The following is a 13,902-nucleotide window of genomic DNA, read 5'->3' as shown; positions in this document are numbered from 1 at the left end:
AAGAAAGCAACTATAAGCACGTGTTACCAATTGAACTAGAATTTCTTACCAAGCGTTCGCGTCTTGGTATTTTGTGCCTGCAAAGAATTTCACCTAATATGGAAACTTGACGTCACAGACTCTATGACGCCAACCCGCGGAAAGTTAAATAATTATTTTTTGTAAATAAAATGTCTGGAGACGAAGTCAAAAAATAAAAGAGAACTTGTTATTTAATTTGTATTAGTAAAAAATGACGTTTCAATAATAATCACCATTTATTAAAAAGCACCTGCGTATTTACAACTATATTTACATTCAGAACAAAAGTTATGGCTCATCAGAAAGTGATAAAGTACTAAAACCAGCCTCACAGACAGCAAGACGAATACTGTCGATCGTCGTGTCCAAAGCGGCGAAGTCAGTGACGTCGAACACATAATCGTCTTGTGACGCAATAGCCAAAAGTTCGTCTACGTTTGCGTTCTGGATACCAATGGCCACGACTTGACTCGATCGTTTAAGATCATTTGCTGGCTCCACGACCGCGGTTTGAGACAATCCTTTAACATTTATTTAACATTAAACCTTAAATATTGATCATAAAAACTTATTGTCCAGACATCAATCCTACATCCTGGTATCCAACATTATACTTGAACAACTTACCATCAGTTATCACAATTGTAACAGCAGGAACTCCAGGACGCCTTCCAGCGGAAGCTCTAAACGCGTTATCAGCGGCAAACTGAAGAGCTTGACCGGTATTTGTTCCACTGCCCGAGTATACCACATCGTTGACGGCTGTTAAAAAAAATTAAAGCTTGGCATTTTAAATACAGATAAACAGTTTTAACCAAATAATAACTCCTATTTTAATGTTATTATTACGTCACCTTGTATGACGTCATCAGATGTACTGAAATCACCAAAGCGGAACCTTTCATCCACCACATTATTATATCGAATAAATCCGACCTAAAGTTAATTCATAAAATTGCCAATAATATCGAGTACTTGATCACAAAAAAATTAAGTTTCACGCACTGTATTTTATAGTTATTACTATTTTTAAATTAAGTCAATGAGTTACCTGAACAAAATTAGGGCCAATCCTAAAGTTTTGAATCATATTGAGGATAAACTGTCTCATTAGCTCAAAGTTCTCGTCTCCTATACTGGAAGAACTGTCCACAATAAACAAAACGTCCATCACCGGTTCTTCGGGACATTCCGTGATATTTACACGACCCTGCAAAACATTGTTGTTATTAGGAAATAAACGTGCGAGCCTAAACACAAATACATGAATATTTCCTACCTGACAAAGCATGATTTGGTCTGTGATCGTATTTACGATCAAATTAAGAGAATCAAAACTTGTCACAGTCGTTGCGAAGTCGCTGTCCGGGTCGGAGGCAATTTCAAATATCTCAGCTTTGTCGACATTTCCAATTCCGATGCCGATGATTAAAGTGTTATCCTCTTTCAGCAGCTCTGACGGAATACTGACGTCATCGTTGGAGTTTCCTGTGGGGTAAAAGTTTAGATTGTACTACGTATCATGTTAAAGTTTAAATAGATTATATTTTGTTTTTAACCACAAAGTACTAAGACCGACGACTTGAACACAGGGTAACATTTGTTGCCCCAACCCAGTCTTGAATTGTTTTTGCCAGTTTTATATATTATTAATTATAATTGCCTGATAAGTAATGCTGATCAGTTATAGCATGAAAACAACTCGGGAGCAACAGGAATCTAACCCAAGACCCACTGTAGTACTACGTCAGGCCAACGGTCTTACCACCGCTGTTTTTAGCAAATAATTAATGTTTATTTATTAATCCTTATAATTAAGCAATAATTAAATAAATGCAATTAAAATATGAGGCGGTGGTCGACTTACCGTCCGTTACTACCACAGCGATCTTTGGAACACCGCGTCTAGCGCCAACTTCCGGCAAGAACATGAAGTTTCTTGTATAGTTAATAGCAAGCCCGGTCCTGGTTCCACTCCCGTCGTAAGGAATGTTTGCAATCTCGGTAAGGACCTGATCTCGAGTTGTAAAGTCGCGCAGGTTCCACAGATGGTCGATCAGCCTGTTGTATCTGACTGCACCAATCTAAAAAAAAGTTGTGATGTTATATGGGCATAATATCGTGGTGATGCAACTAAACACTTATTTTTATTAACATTGGCTTACCAGCGCAGCGTCCTCTCCTATTCTCAGTCTCATAACAAGCTGGGTCAAAAATCCTCGAACGATTTCAAAGTTCGAAACTCCGATACTCGATGAACTGTCAATCACAAACACTACATCAACTCTGTCACTACATCTCTCTGAAAAAATTGTCAAAAAATGTTTAATAAAGTAATTTTTGTTAGCTCAAAATTTGGAAATGAAAGCATTTATTGTGTCCAAAAACGGAATTTTAAAAAAAGTAGCAAAATCTCGATTTTTATTAAAGAATATTTAAAGTTAGCACCAAGTTGGTTTAAATATTTAAATAATTGTAAACCTGAGCAAACTGGAGGCTCTGATTCCGTCCACCCGACGCTTCCATCAGTAAACTGGACGCAAGTTAACAAAGATCTTCCGACGATCTGGAAGTCTTGCTGGCATGCGAAAGTACATTGCGATCCTAAGTTCGTTCCGTCCGTACAAACAACAAATCCGTTCAGTAATCCTTCATCCTCGTAGTTAGGAGAACAGGCTAAAAGTTGTTCAATTTAAATTATTATTGCTTTAAAGTTGTAGAACTTACAAATAAATTATTTAATGACAGTAAAAATTTAGGGGCAAAAATATATTTTGTTTAAACAATCAAAGATAAATATAAACAAACTTGGGCAGGCTTGGAAGTTGCAGGGTTGGACGTCCACACTGACATCAGTGCATCCAGGATCACCAACCTCTCCGTCCAGACAAACTCGGGATCGGGATTGAAATCCTCCGCTGCATGATGCGGAACAGACTCCAAATGGACCCCAAGTGGAGAAACGAGCACAAGACTATTTCGAAAATTTAAGTAATTACAAAAAAGTTTTTTAAATTTTAATAAGGTTAATTTTTTATTGCCCAATAAAAAGTTATTAATCACAATCTTTTTAACAAAAAAAATAACTGTTGGCTTTAGTAAGATTTAAGTACACAGTTTTTAGGTAATACTTTGTTTTTTTTAACATGACAATAACGTTGTAATGACCTGTTGGTTGCAAGCTTGCGTTTGTTCAAATTCTCCTTTACATCCAACCAAACCAGGTCTTCCATTCAAACATTGTCTGCTCCGCCTCGTCCTTCCACCTCCGCAAGTTAAACTACAAGTACTCCACTGGCTCCAGGATGCCCAGATCGGGCACAACTATTAAGAGTAAGACAAGTATTTAGTAAAACGCGAAAATTAGTCGAAAAAAGTGTTAACTCCACCTACAACAGAGATGTAATATAAACAAATCTTTTTTGTTAGCAAACCTGTTCATTGCAATTTTCGGTCTCCAGCTGCGGTCCCTCACATCCTTCATCACCTGGAACCCCGTCGATACACTGCCTCGTGTGGCTCCTTATTCCCCCACCACAGGACACGTCACAATCTGTCCAAGTGCTCCAATCCATCCAACGCGGACAGTTCTAAAATGTTTCCACGAAAATGTTACAAGAAATAGTCCAGTAGCAAGTTATGCTAACAATAAAATTTTACCTGGGTGTTACAAAAGCCAAGATCGACGGATTCACCGATGCAGAACCCTTCCGAGTTGTCCTCAATGTTAAGACAGGTGCGCCTTCTAGTGTACGTTCCGCCTCCACAACTAACTCCGCATCCTCCCCAAGATCCCCATCTTCCCCAACTTGGACACAACTGTAAAACAATTTTTTAATTATTTAAGTGTTTATGATTAAACAAACTTATGCACTGAATGATATATAACTAAAGCAAATTATGCTCAAACTTACTTGTTGGTTACAATCCTGCCTCTCTCTGGTAGGTCCCTCACATCCAACCAAACCAACAACTCCGTTCAAACACTCGCGTTCGTGAGTTCGAAGCCCGCCTCCGCACGATTCACTGCACGATGTCCATGTATCCCAAGAACTCCACTCCGGGCAGTCCTGAACATTAATATTTGCATGTTAAGTAATGCTACAAAAACTTTGTATCCTTTTTACATAGTAATGAACTGATAACTTTTAAACAACAATTTTGTTTGAACAAAATAAAGTACAAACCTGAGTGTTACAATCTCCAGATTCCTGATCCGGACCCAAGCATCCGATATCTCCGGCAAATCCGTTGGCGCAAACTCTCTCTCGAGTCCTTACACTTCCACCGCATGAAACTGAACAAGAAGCCCATTCTCCCCACGGAAGCCAGAACGGACAATCCTAAAATTGTTTTGGGTCATAAATCAAATCATATGCTACACTGCCTTTATACAATATATATTTTCTAATACATATTTAAACATTAATGAACAGTTTTTGCCTCCAACTAGATCTCAACTTACCCCAGTGTTGCAATCCTGACTAACAGAAGTTGGACCTGTGCATCCTTCATCTCCAACTTCTCCGTTCAAACAAATTCTCCTTTGTGTCCTGCGTCCTCCTCCACAGGTTGATGTGCAGGCACTCCAAGACTCCCACGACTCCCAGGATGGACATAACTGAAACAAAAATAATTAAAAGTTTAAATTTATAAATTAGAAATATCACATTAAATATTAACCAACAAATATTAAGGTAACTCACCCCTCCGTTGCAAGGAGCACTTTCATTATCTAGACCTAAACAACCGCGGTCACCAGGGTTTCCGTTTTCGCAACGTCGGGATCGAGAGAAGAATCCGTTACCACACGAGGCGCTACAAGAACCAAACTCAGACCACAAAGTCCAGCTCGGGCAAACCTGATAGATTTAAAATTTTCAATTAAAACCAGTAATTTAAACCCCAGGTTCACATCAACAGCCAAAACTTTTACCTGAGAGTTACAAATGTCGCTCTCCTCAACTGCTCCTTCGCATCCTTCGAATCCGACACTTCCGTTGACGCATGAGCGAACTCTGACCCTTCTTCCACTTCCACAAGTCAGGGAGCAGAACCCGAACTCACTCCATTGGCTCCAGGTTGGACATGCCTTGAATATTAAATTAATTTAAAAATGTATAAGATAGATTAAACAACAAATAAGTTGGGACAAACCTGATTATTACACGGTTCACTTTCTCTTATGATGTCATCACACCCATCTTGTCCCACTTCGCCCCCGATGCAATTTCGGGTGTGGAACCTTAAACCTCCACCACACGAGGCAGTACAGGGACCAAAACCGCCCCATTGGGAGAGGAACGGACAAGACTAAAATTGGAAAACATTAGAATTGCGTTCTTTTAAATAATAAATTTACATTTTCCAGGTAGGAATAAAAACCTGTAAATTGCATTCCCGAGTGGATTCTGTGGGCCCTTCACAGTCATTACTTTCGTTTCCGCAAACTCTTGATCGTGATTGGCTGCCACCTGCACACGTGACACTGCACGATGACCAATCACCCCACGCCGCCCATGATGCACAAGCCTGAAGAGTTTAAACATTGATTTTAAATATAAGACGACTTAAAACATAAGACGACTTAAAACACCAGAATTTAGGTTTCCGATACTTACAACAGCATTGCAGGTCTCACTCTCCCTAACACCCCCAAGATGGCATCCAAAATCCCCTCTTACCCCATTATTACAAACCCGAACGTGGTTCCTTCGACCCCCACCGCATGTTTGGGTGCAAATCGACCAAGAAAACCAAGAACTCCAAGAAGGACATTCCTAAAATAATGGTTATAACCAAATAATAATAATAAAATATGTTTCATTATTATAGCACTTGTATGTTACCTGTGCGTTACAATCAATGATGTCAAATGGGTCCCCGTCGCACCCAGCATCCCCAATGTCCCCGTTTACACAAATTCTCGTTCGAACCGTGCTTCCCCCGCCACAGGTGACGCTGCAGCGCTCAAATGAGCTCCACTCCGACCACGAGGCACATGCCTGTAACACAATGCAACATTTAATCCTCATTCCTTTAAGACAAACGTTTTATCCCAACTTACAGGTTGTTGGCAAACTGCTTCTTCACTAAGGGGTCCGTTACAACCAATATCGCCAATTTCGCCGTTCAAACAAACTCTGGTATGAGAGAAGATTCCGGTTCCGCAGGTCTCGCTACAGGACGTCCATTGACCCCAAGTAGACCACGAGGGACAAGCCTGGTAAAATTAAAAGTTGTTTTAATCCAAACATATAGCGTTAAAAGGTGAATAAATTGATTAGATATAAAGATAACAAACTTGCCTGCTGGTTACAACTTCCACTCTCTCGCACATCACCGTCACAACCCACACTCCCGATACTTCCATAAGTACAAGCCCTGCTCCTGTAATAACTTCCACCACCACAAGGTTGGGAACAGAACGACCAAGCACCCCAGTCGTCGAATTGTGGACATTGCTAAACAAACAAAAAGGTTTAAACACGAGATTTTAAGGCACAAAAAGTAAATTACTTTTTTATTTTCAGGTGACGTTGCAAAAATGTGTAACAAGTGTGTTTTGAAATCAATAAAACTTTGACCTGGATTAGGCACTGATATTTTAAAATAAAAAATCTTCCAAACCTGTTGCATGCAAATGCCTACGTCGGTGTTCGAACCTAAGCACCCGAGTTGTCCTCGCTCCCCGTTGTTACAAACCCTTCCTCTGCTTCTTTGACCGCCGTTGCAACTCACAGAGCAGCCTCCCCAAGTGCCCCACACTGACCACGAAGGACAAAAGTTTTCCTAATAGAGATTAAATATAAACATTAGTATCAGTATGATATTAAACATAACACTTAAAACATACCAAACTTCCGCATTCCTCTTGTTCCCTGGTGCGGCCAATGCAACCGATTGAGCCAACATTGCCGTTCAAACATACCCTGGTGTGGGATCGAACCCCAAGTCCACAACTCGCGCTGCACAAACTCCAGGACGACCAAGTTTGCCACGTCGGGCAATCCTAAACACCGAAATTTAAAAAGTTTGAACAAAATAAAACTTTAATTCGTTTATATTACAAATAAAATACACTGCGTTGCATTAAAATTAAATAGTTGAACATCAATAATAATAATATTTTTACCTGTTGATTGCAAGTCTGGTTTTGTTGGGACGAATCCTGGCACCCATCTTCACCCAGGTCACCGTTCACACACTGACGACCTCGGGTTCGAATCCCGCCTTGACAGGATGCTGAACAACCACTCCAACCTCCCCATGGAGACAGGTACGGACACAACTAAAACAAGTCAAAGTTTAAAGAGTTGCTTTATATGTAAAAGTAAATACAACAGTTCAATTAGTTAGTTTAAAGTTAAGTATAAAAGTAAAAGTAAACAAAATTGGTACGCATGCAAATATTAAAAGTTAAAAGTAAAACAAATATTTATAAAATATTTTTAACAAATTATAAATTTTATAGAAAACAGACTTTTAATAAGGAAATAAAAGTTGGTTAATTTAAATATTTTGGTTAAACCTTAAAAACAATTTGTTAGTGAAGTTTAGTTGAAAATTGAATAGAAATAGGAATCTGTTAATAAATAAAAAACTGGTTAGTAGTAAATAAGATCGTAAGTTATTGTTATTAAAATAATTTAAAACAGTGTTATCGGTAATCAAAATGTTATAAAATAAATATATTTCCAGCAAAAACATCAGTAAAGCCTACTCTAATATTGCAAACATCCTCCTGGCCTGGTAGGTCCCTGCAAAGCTCAGTCAGGGCGCCAGAACAGACCCGGGACCTAAATCTTTTCCCGACACCACAGGTCTGAGTACAAATACTCCAGGGAGTCCATTCAAACTCGATCACACAGTCCGGTCCTTCACAAGATTCACTTTCATCCACGTTACCCTGGCAACCAGAGTCCCCTGGAACCCCATTCACGCACTCTCTAGAATGAGTTCTAACCCCGACCCCACATGATGCTGTACATTGGGTCCATGGGCCCCACACGCTCCATCGAGAACAAGCCTGTGTGACGTAACAAATTTAACTTGTTTACTATTTGTAATTAGATTTTTAAATAAATCCTTCCAAACCATAAAATATTTTAAACAAGTTATGACCTCGTAGAAGCAGGATTCTTCCTCAGTGGCTCCTCCTTCACAACCTTGATCTCCTGGTTCCCCATTTACACAAATCCTTTCATGAATTCGTTTTCCAAGACCACAGGTGGCGCTACAGTCGCTCCATTCTCCCCAAATCGACCAATCAGGGCAAACCTGAAGAAAATATTTTTTATTATCGATTGAGAAACGTTTTTATTAAAAAAGTTAAATTATATTTAAATCTTTACCCCAGTTGAGCAAACTTCAGTGTTCTCATATTCCCCGTCGCAAGCCCCAACAGCCCCAACGCAGACCCTTGATTGGGTTCGAACTCCTGACCCACAACTTCGACTGCATGTACCCCAATTACCCCAGGACGACCACTCCGAGCAGGTCTGTTAACAAATTACGACGAGTTACATGATTGTTATAATAAGTTGATTTTAACCACATCACTTACATGAGTATTACAAAAACCACATCACTTACGTGAGTATTACAAAAACCACATCACTTACGTGAGTATTACAAAGAGCATCTTCCGCTGTCTCCCCCTCGCATCCGAGTTGTCCAATCTCTCCGTTCAAACAAACTCTTCTTCGGGATCTTACTCCTCCGTCACAGAGGGCGCTACAACTTCCCCAAGCTCCCCATCTCGACCAGGAAGCGCATGCCTTTAAAATTTTAATTAATTAAAACTTAAAAATACTAATTATGCAAAATAATTTTGCTTCAGTTATTAAATATGTTAAAATGTTTTTACATAAACAAATAAATTTAAAACTCACTCTTCCGTTACAATATTGCTCGAACGAGGTGACCCCGGTACAACCTATGGAACCGACCTCACCGTTGGTGCAGAACCGCAACCTTGTCTGTATACCACCACCACAAGGAGCGCTACATTCATCAAATTCGCCCCACGTGCTCCAGAACGGGCATTCCTAAAAATCAATTTGTTCCAGTAAGTAATCAAAAAATCATTTGTCAGTGAAAGATTTAAAACTAAACTAACCTGGGTGCTACATTCACCCCTCTCCCGGGTCGCCCCCAAGCATCCTTCTTGACCCCCGACCCCGTTCATGCATCGTCGATCATGGTACCTCAACCCTGTTCCGCATGAACGATCACAATCGCTCCAAGCGCCCCATTGGGCCCAGAACGGACAATTCTAAAAATATTATTGGTTATTTTTTTAGATTTCCTAAAGTTTTTTTAAAGTTGTTAAAACTTAAGTCCAAAACTTACCCCAGTTATGCAAGTTTGCGTCTCAAGTACATCCCCGGTACAACCTTCCTCCCCAACATCTCCGTTGATGCAACTTCGAGTCCTGGAGGTTGTTCCTCGTCCACAACTCACACTACAACTCGACCAGGTGGACCACAGATCCCAGTACGGACATTGCTGCAAAAAGTTTTAGTTAAGCAATCTGCGTTAAAAGTAAATTATCAAAATGGACCGGATCGTAAATACCTGGCTGTTACAAATATCAACACTGTCAAATAATCCCGTGCAAGAGAAAGATCTCAATCTGCCAGAGAAGCAATCTCTTGTTCTCCGTCTTCTGCCAGAACCACAAGTAGCTGAACAAGGAGTCCAACCGACCCATTCATCAAACAACGGGCAATTCTGAGTAAGCGAAGTTATCATGATTAATTTCAAGTTTTTAATTTAAGTATTTTAACTCCTTTATTTAAACTAACCTGTTCATTGCAAACATCTGCCTGGGTGTTCGCTCCATCGCAACCTAAGTCCCCTAGAATTCCCCCAATGCAGGATCTTCCTCGGACCCTAACTCCTCCTCCACAGGAAGCATTGCATGGGTTGAACACGCCCCAAGGGGACCAAGTGGGGCAAAGCTAAACATAAATAAAATCTTGTAGACTTTTAACAATGATAAAATATTCGGAAATTAAATCTTTGAATCTTACCGAACCACCACAGAATTGTTCCTCGCTCGTGGGTCCAACGCAGCCAATTTGTCCGACTTGTCCATTCAAGCATGTTCTGTCGTGACGTCGAACGCCACCCTGGCATGACGCAGAACATGGCGTGAACGGCGACCAATCAGACCACACCGGACAACCCTGATGTTAAAATATCGGTTAAAAGCTTGTCCCATATAGTTTTTATTTTTGAGTGGATTAGATATATTACTTCTTATCAAGCTTTTTGATAAAAAGAGTTGTATCAGCATTTTAAGAAGGTAACCAGGACTTAAAATACTATAAGCACCCAATCTACGCTAAACTACTTTAAATTTAATATTAAACAGCAACTTTTTCAGCTACTTTTTTAAACCCCGTTACACTACATATTTAACCAACATTAGAAATTAGTACGAAGCTCCCATTCACCCATGTGGAGCACGTACCCATACCTCGTCGTTGCATTCCTCCTCCTCTCGGACAGCTCCTTGGCAACCGTTGTCACCCTCCTGACCGTTCACACATCTTCTCAGATGACTTCTTACCCCTAATCCACAGCTTCTTGAACATGAACCCCAAGCGCCCCAGTCTGCCCAGAACTCGCAGTTCTGTGAATATAGAAATTATAAAGTTGAGGGCTTGTAATAATTAGCATAGGTGGGCACAGTTAATTAAAAAAGTTACCCTGTAAATAGAAATTTGTTACACAATACAATAACTTTGTCAACGTTGAATATTTAAATTAAAGTAAAGTAACTAAAGTTGTCGATATTAACGTTAAAGTTTATTAAGACAAAGAAAAACACGCGGTTTTATAAATGTGTATACTTATTTTGCAATTGTTTACTGCAATCGTTTACGTAAAAAAATAAGTTAACGAACTTAATTAAACGAAGGCACAATTTAACGAAGGATAATAAGTCTGGTAATGATTTTAAAAGTTAACTAAAAAGTTTTTTTAACACAAAATTTAACTTTTTTACAACAATTTTAAAGATGCGAGGTTTCGTGCCCACATTTAATAATAAGAGCAAAATATTAACAAAATATAAATCACAAAAACATTTCAACTCACTCCTCTGATACAAGTTTCAACATCCACGCTTTCCCCCTCACATCCTCCTGGGATGGTGCAAGTCCTCGCATGGGATCGAATTCCGCGTCCGCAAGTCTCGCTACAGTCGCTCCATTGATCCCACGACGACCACAAGGGGCAAACCTGCAAAATATAAAAGTTAAGGGAATAAAAGAAATAAAAATATCAAAATAATTTTGGTTAAAATTAAGGTTAAGTATCACAAACTCTAGATATAAAGTTAACAATTTTGCAAATTAAAACAAATTAAACTCGCTTATAATGAACTTGTTACCTCAGTATTACAGATGTCAACTTCTCTTTCATCACCTTGGCAACCATCGTCACCGGGATAACCGTTCATGCATGACCTCTCCCTTCTTCTTTCACCTCCGCCACAAGGGGAGCTACACTCAGCCCATTCTCCCCATGGCAACCAGAATGGACACCGCTAAAAAATTTTAAGTAAATTTTAAGATTTATCTTTTAAATAAAATCGTTTTTTTTAAAAGTCTTTATCATAAAATCAAAATAAAATGTTTACCTGGGTGTTGCAGGCCTCAAGATCCTGGGTGTTACCTTGACAACCAGGGTCACCCACTTCTCCATTGATGCAATATCGGACCCGGCGGGTGATTCCCCCTGAGCAGGTCGAGGTGCAGCGACTGAAGCGACCCCAATCCGAGAAAATCGGGCAAATCTAATAAAAAATTAAATTATTACCTTGCTTGTATAAGTGATTCAACCTCCAAATACTTACCCTGTAGAAACAGGTTTCTTGCTCATCTGGTGATCCGATGCAACCATCATCTCCAGCTTCACCGTTGATACAAACTCGACTGTGCGACCTTGTCCCAATTCCACAACTTACACTGCACTCTGAGTAGTTACCATACGGGCTCCAGAACGGGCAGGGCTATGGAATAAAAAGGTTATTATAACAATAAGTAAAATTTATTTTAAAAGTTAAACGTAATCAAAATTAATAGTACCTGTGTAGCACAGAAGGAAACTTCGACATCAGGTCCCTCACATCCCGGTTCACCTGGTAAAGCATTGTAGCACCGACGGATCCGGGTCCTGGATCCTCCACCGCATGTTACCTGGCAACTAGACCATGTTGACCAATCACCGTAGAACGCACAATCCTAAAGTTTTGTTTAAGCAAGTTTAAACTCAAGTTCAAGTCGTTAACGAGCAGTGTTTTAAACCACACCCTAAAACAACTTACTCCTTGTTGGCAAGACTCGGTGATCAGCGAACGTCCGATACAAGCTCCAAAACCGATCTCCCCGTTCAAACATTCCCTTGTTCTAGAACGTTCCCCTCTTCCGCATTCCTCGCTGCATGGGGTCCAGTTCGACCAGAACGTCCACGACTCACAAACCTGTTACGAAAAAATAAACATCTTCTAAAAATACTTAATAGCGACAAACATATAGGAAATGCTATATTAGGATTCCTTAATTTTTTAAATTAACTGCTTTTTTAATTTACAGATCTTATTTCAAAAAAATTAACTCTTAAAACAACTGTTTATTTTTAACACAATTCTGTTAAAACTTTAAACTTGACCTGTTCATTACAAAGCCTTCTTTCTCTTAATGTCCCATCATTGCAACCAACTTGTCCGTAAATTCCATTATTGCAACTTCTTTCTCTTCTTTCATATCCTCCATTACAAGTAGCTGAACAAGCTGACCACGTGGTCCAGACTGCCCAACTTGGACATTCCTTAAAATTTAAATTTTACTTTAAAATATTTGTCTGTATAAAAACTAAATGTATTTCCTTATTGTAACCGAAAAAAAAATTATAAATTTAAAACAAACCTGAGTATTACAATCCATAAATTCATCCAGTAACCCCTGGCAACCAAGTTGTCCTTGGAAACCATTTAAGCATAGCCTTGACCTTGAACTCTGACCTCCACCACAAGATAGCGAGCAAGGTCTCCACGGTCCCCATGGTAAAAAGAATGGACATGGCTAAACATTTAACATTGTTATATTAGTTTTTTTTCTTGCAAAATTAAGATAATAAATCCCTTATATTATTACTCAACTTACCCCAGAATTGCAGAAGTCTTGTTCAGACACTGGTCCTCTACACCCTCGATCCCCTGGTTGTCCGTTGAAACACTGACGTTCGTGGGTTCGAATCCCACCACCGCATGACCGACTGCAAGCTGTGTAGTTTCCAAACTCACTCCATGTTGGACAAGGCTTAAAACAACATTTTAAAAAGTTAAAAAAGTTTTTTACAAGAAAAATTATTTATAAGTTGGTATGTGGGCAAAAATTAAACAACGTTAGTAACCTGTGGCTGACAATCCCTAGTGGCAGTTGCCGCTCCTTCACAACCCTCATCTCCGACTGAGTTGATGCAGAAACGCGATTGTGACTGACTACCGCGGTTACAACTTCTGCTGCACATCGACCAACTTCCCCATTCGCTCCAAAACGGACAACTCTGTGACATCACAATAAAAAACAATTAAAAAAGTAACTTAAACAATTGTTTAAAACGGGAGTTAATCAAAAGTATATGAAGTTGATTCCCTCTAAAAAGTATTTACTCAAACTCACATTTTCAACACAGTCTCCAGCCTCGATCTCCTCGCCCTGACAACTTTCTCCTCCGATACAAACTCTGGAGTGCAACCTTTGACCTCTACCACAAGTGACGTCACATGACGACCAAGCATCCCAGGAACTCCAGAACGGGCAAGTCTGAATTATCACAATATATTATGAATTATTGTTGGTCGTA

At 39.6% G+C, this 13,902-nt stretch overlaps 1 protein-coding gene across 4 annotated transcripts in view; it reads right to left on the bottom strand.

Moving 5' to 3' along the window:
* Positions 1 to 213: 213 nt before the first annotated feature.
* LOC145745090 (uncharacterized) overlaps positions 214 to 13,902 on the bottom strand; it is a 49,149-nt gene continuing 35,460 nt past the window's right edge. For all 4 annotated transcript variants that reach the window (XM_082563082.1, XM_082563081.1, XM_082563084.1 and 1 more), the window contains 48 exons: positions 13,719 to 13,862; positions 13,450 to 13,602; positions 13,200 to 13,355; positions 12,963 to 13,118; positions 12,706 to 12,864; positions 12,362 to 12,517; positions 12,123 to 12,278; positions 11,891 to 12,046; positions 11,675 to 11,830; positions 11,426 to 11,581; positions 11,131 to 11,274; positions 10,508 to 10,663; positions 10,059 to 10,214; positions 9,831 to 9,986; positions 9,601 to 9,756; positions 9,376 to 9,531; positions 9,143 to 9,298; positions 8,916 to 9,071; positions 8,646 to 8,801; positions 8,376 to 8,522; positions 8,146 to 8,301; positions 7,745 to 8,050; positions 7,157 to 7,312; positions 6,878 to 7,033; positions 6,652 to 6,813; positions 6,330 to 6,485; positions 6,089 to 6,244; positions 5,871 to 6,026; positions 5,643 to 5,801; positions 5,407 to 5,553; positions 5,179 to 5,334; positions 4,958 to 5,113; positions 4,728 to 4,883; positions 4,487 to 4,642; positions 4,209 to 4,364; positions 3,936 to 4,091; positions 3,682 to 3,840; positions 3,456 to 3,611; positions 3,190 to 3,345; positions 2,830 to 2,995; positions 2,503 to 2,697; positions 2,187 to 2,323; positions 1,889 to 2,105; positions 1,301 to 1,509; positions 1,073 to 1,231; positions 876 to 957; positions 649 to 783; positions 214 to 542 (listed from right to left, as the gene is read on the bottom strand). In XM_082563082.1, coding sequence (XP_082419208.1) covers positions 310 to 542; positions 649 to 783; positions 876 to 957; positions 1,073 to 1,231; positions 1,301 to 1,509; positions 1,889 to 2,105; positions 2,187 to 2,323; positions 2,503 to 2,697; positions 2,830 to 2,995; positions 3,190 to 3,345; positions 3,456 to 3,611; positions 3,682 to 3,840; positions 3,936 to 4,091; positions 4,209 to 4,364; positions 4,487 to 4,642; positions 4,728 to 4,883; positions 4,958 to 5,113; positions 5,179 to 5,334; positions 5,407 to 5,553; positions 5,643 to 5,801; positions 5,871 to 6,026; positions 6,089 to 6,244; positions 6,330 to 6,485; positions 6,652 to 6,813; positions 6,878 to 7,033; positions 7,157 to 7,312; positions 7,745 to 8,050; positions 8,146 to 8,301; positions 8,376 to 8,522; positions 8,646 to 8,801; positions 8,916 to 9,071; positions 9,143 to 9,298; positions 9,376 to 9,531; positions 9,601 to 9,756; positions 9,831 to 9,986; positions 10,059 to 10,214; positions 10,508 to 10,663; positions 11,131 to 11,274; positions 11,426 to 11,581; positions 11,675 to 11,830; positions 11,891 to 12,046; positions 12,123 to 12,278; positions 12,362 to 12,517; positions 12,706 to 12,864; positions 12,963 to 13,118; positions 13,200 to 13,355; positions 13,450 to 13,602; positions 13,719 to 13,862 — 7,737 coding nt within the window. In that variant the 3' untranslated portion in view covers positions 214 to 309. The remainder of the gene's footprint in view (positions 543 to 648; positions 784 to 875; positions 958 to 1,072; positions 1,232 to 1,300; positions 1,510 to 1,888; positions 2,106 to 2,186; positions 2,324 to 2,502; positions 2,698 to 2,829; positions 2,996 to 3,189; positions 3,346 to 3,455; positions 3,612 to 3,681; positions 3,841 to 3,935; positions 4,092 to 4,208; positions 4,365 to 4,486; positions 4,643 to 4,727; positions 4,884 to 4,957; positions 5,114 to 5,178; positions 5,335 to 5,406; positions 5,554 to 5,642; positions 5,802 to 5,870; positions 6,027 to 6,088; positions 6,245 to 6,329; positions 6,486 to 6,651; positions 6,814 to 6,877; positions 7,034 to 7,156; positions 7,313 to 7,744; positions 8,051 to 8,145; positions 8,302 to 8,375; positions 8,523 to 8,645; positions 8,802 to 8,915; positions 9,072 to 9,142; positions 9,299 to 9,375; positions 9,532 to 9,600; positions 9,757 to 9,830; positions 9,987 to 10,058; positions 10,215 to 10,507; positions 10,664 to 11,130; positions 11,275 to 11,425; positions 11,582 to 11,674; positions 11,831 to 11,890; positions 12,047 to 12,122; positions 12,279 to 12,361; positions 12,518 to 12,705; positions 12,865 to 12,962; positions 13,119 to 13,199; positions 13,356 to 13,449; positions 13,603 to 13,718; positions 13,863 to 13,902) is intronic.

Source organism: Corella eumyota, chromosome 3 (assembly GCF_963082875.1).
Source record: "Corella eumyota chromosome 3, kaCorEumy4.1, whole genome shotgun sequence".
NCBI lineage: Eukaryota > Metazoa > Chordata > Ascidiacea > Phlebobranchia > Corellidae > Corella > Corella eumyota.
The sequence above is the reverse complement of the archived record's forward strand: the minus strand, read 5'-3'. Positions and strand labels throughout refer to the sequence as shown.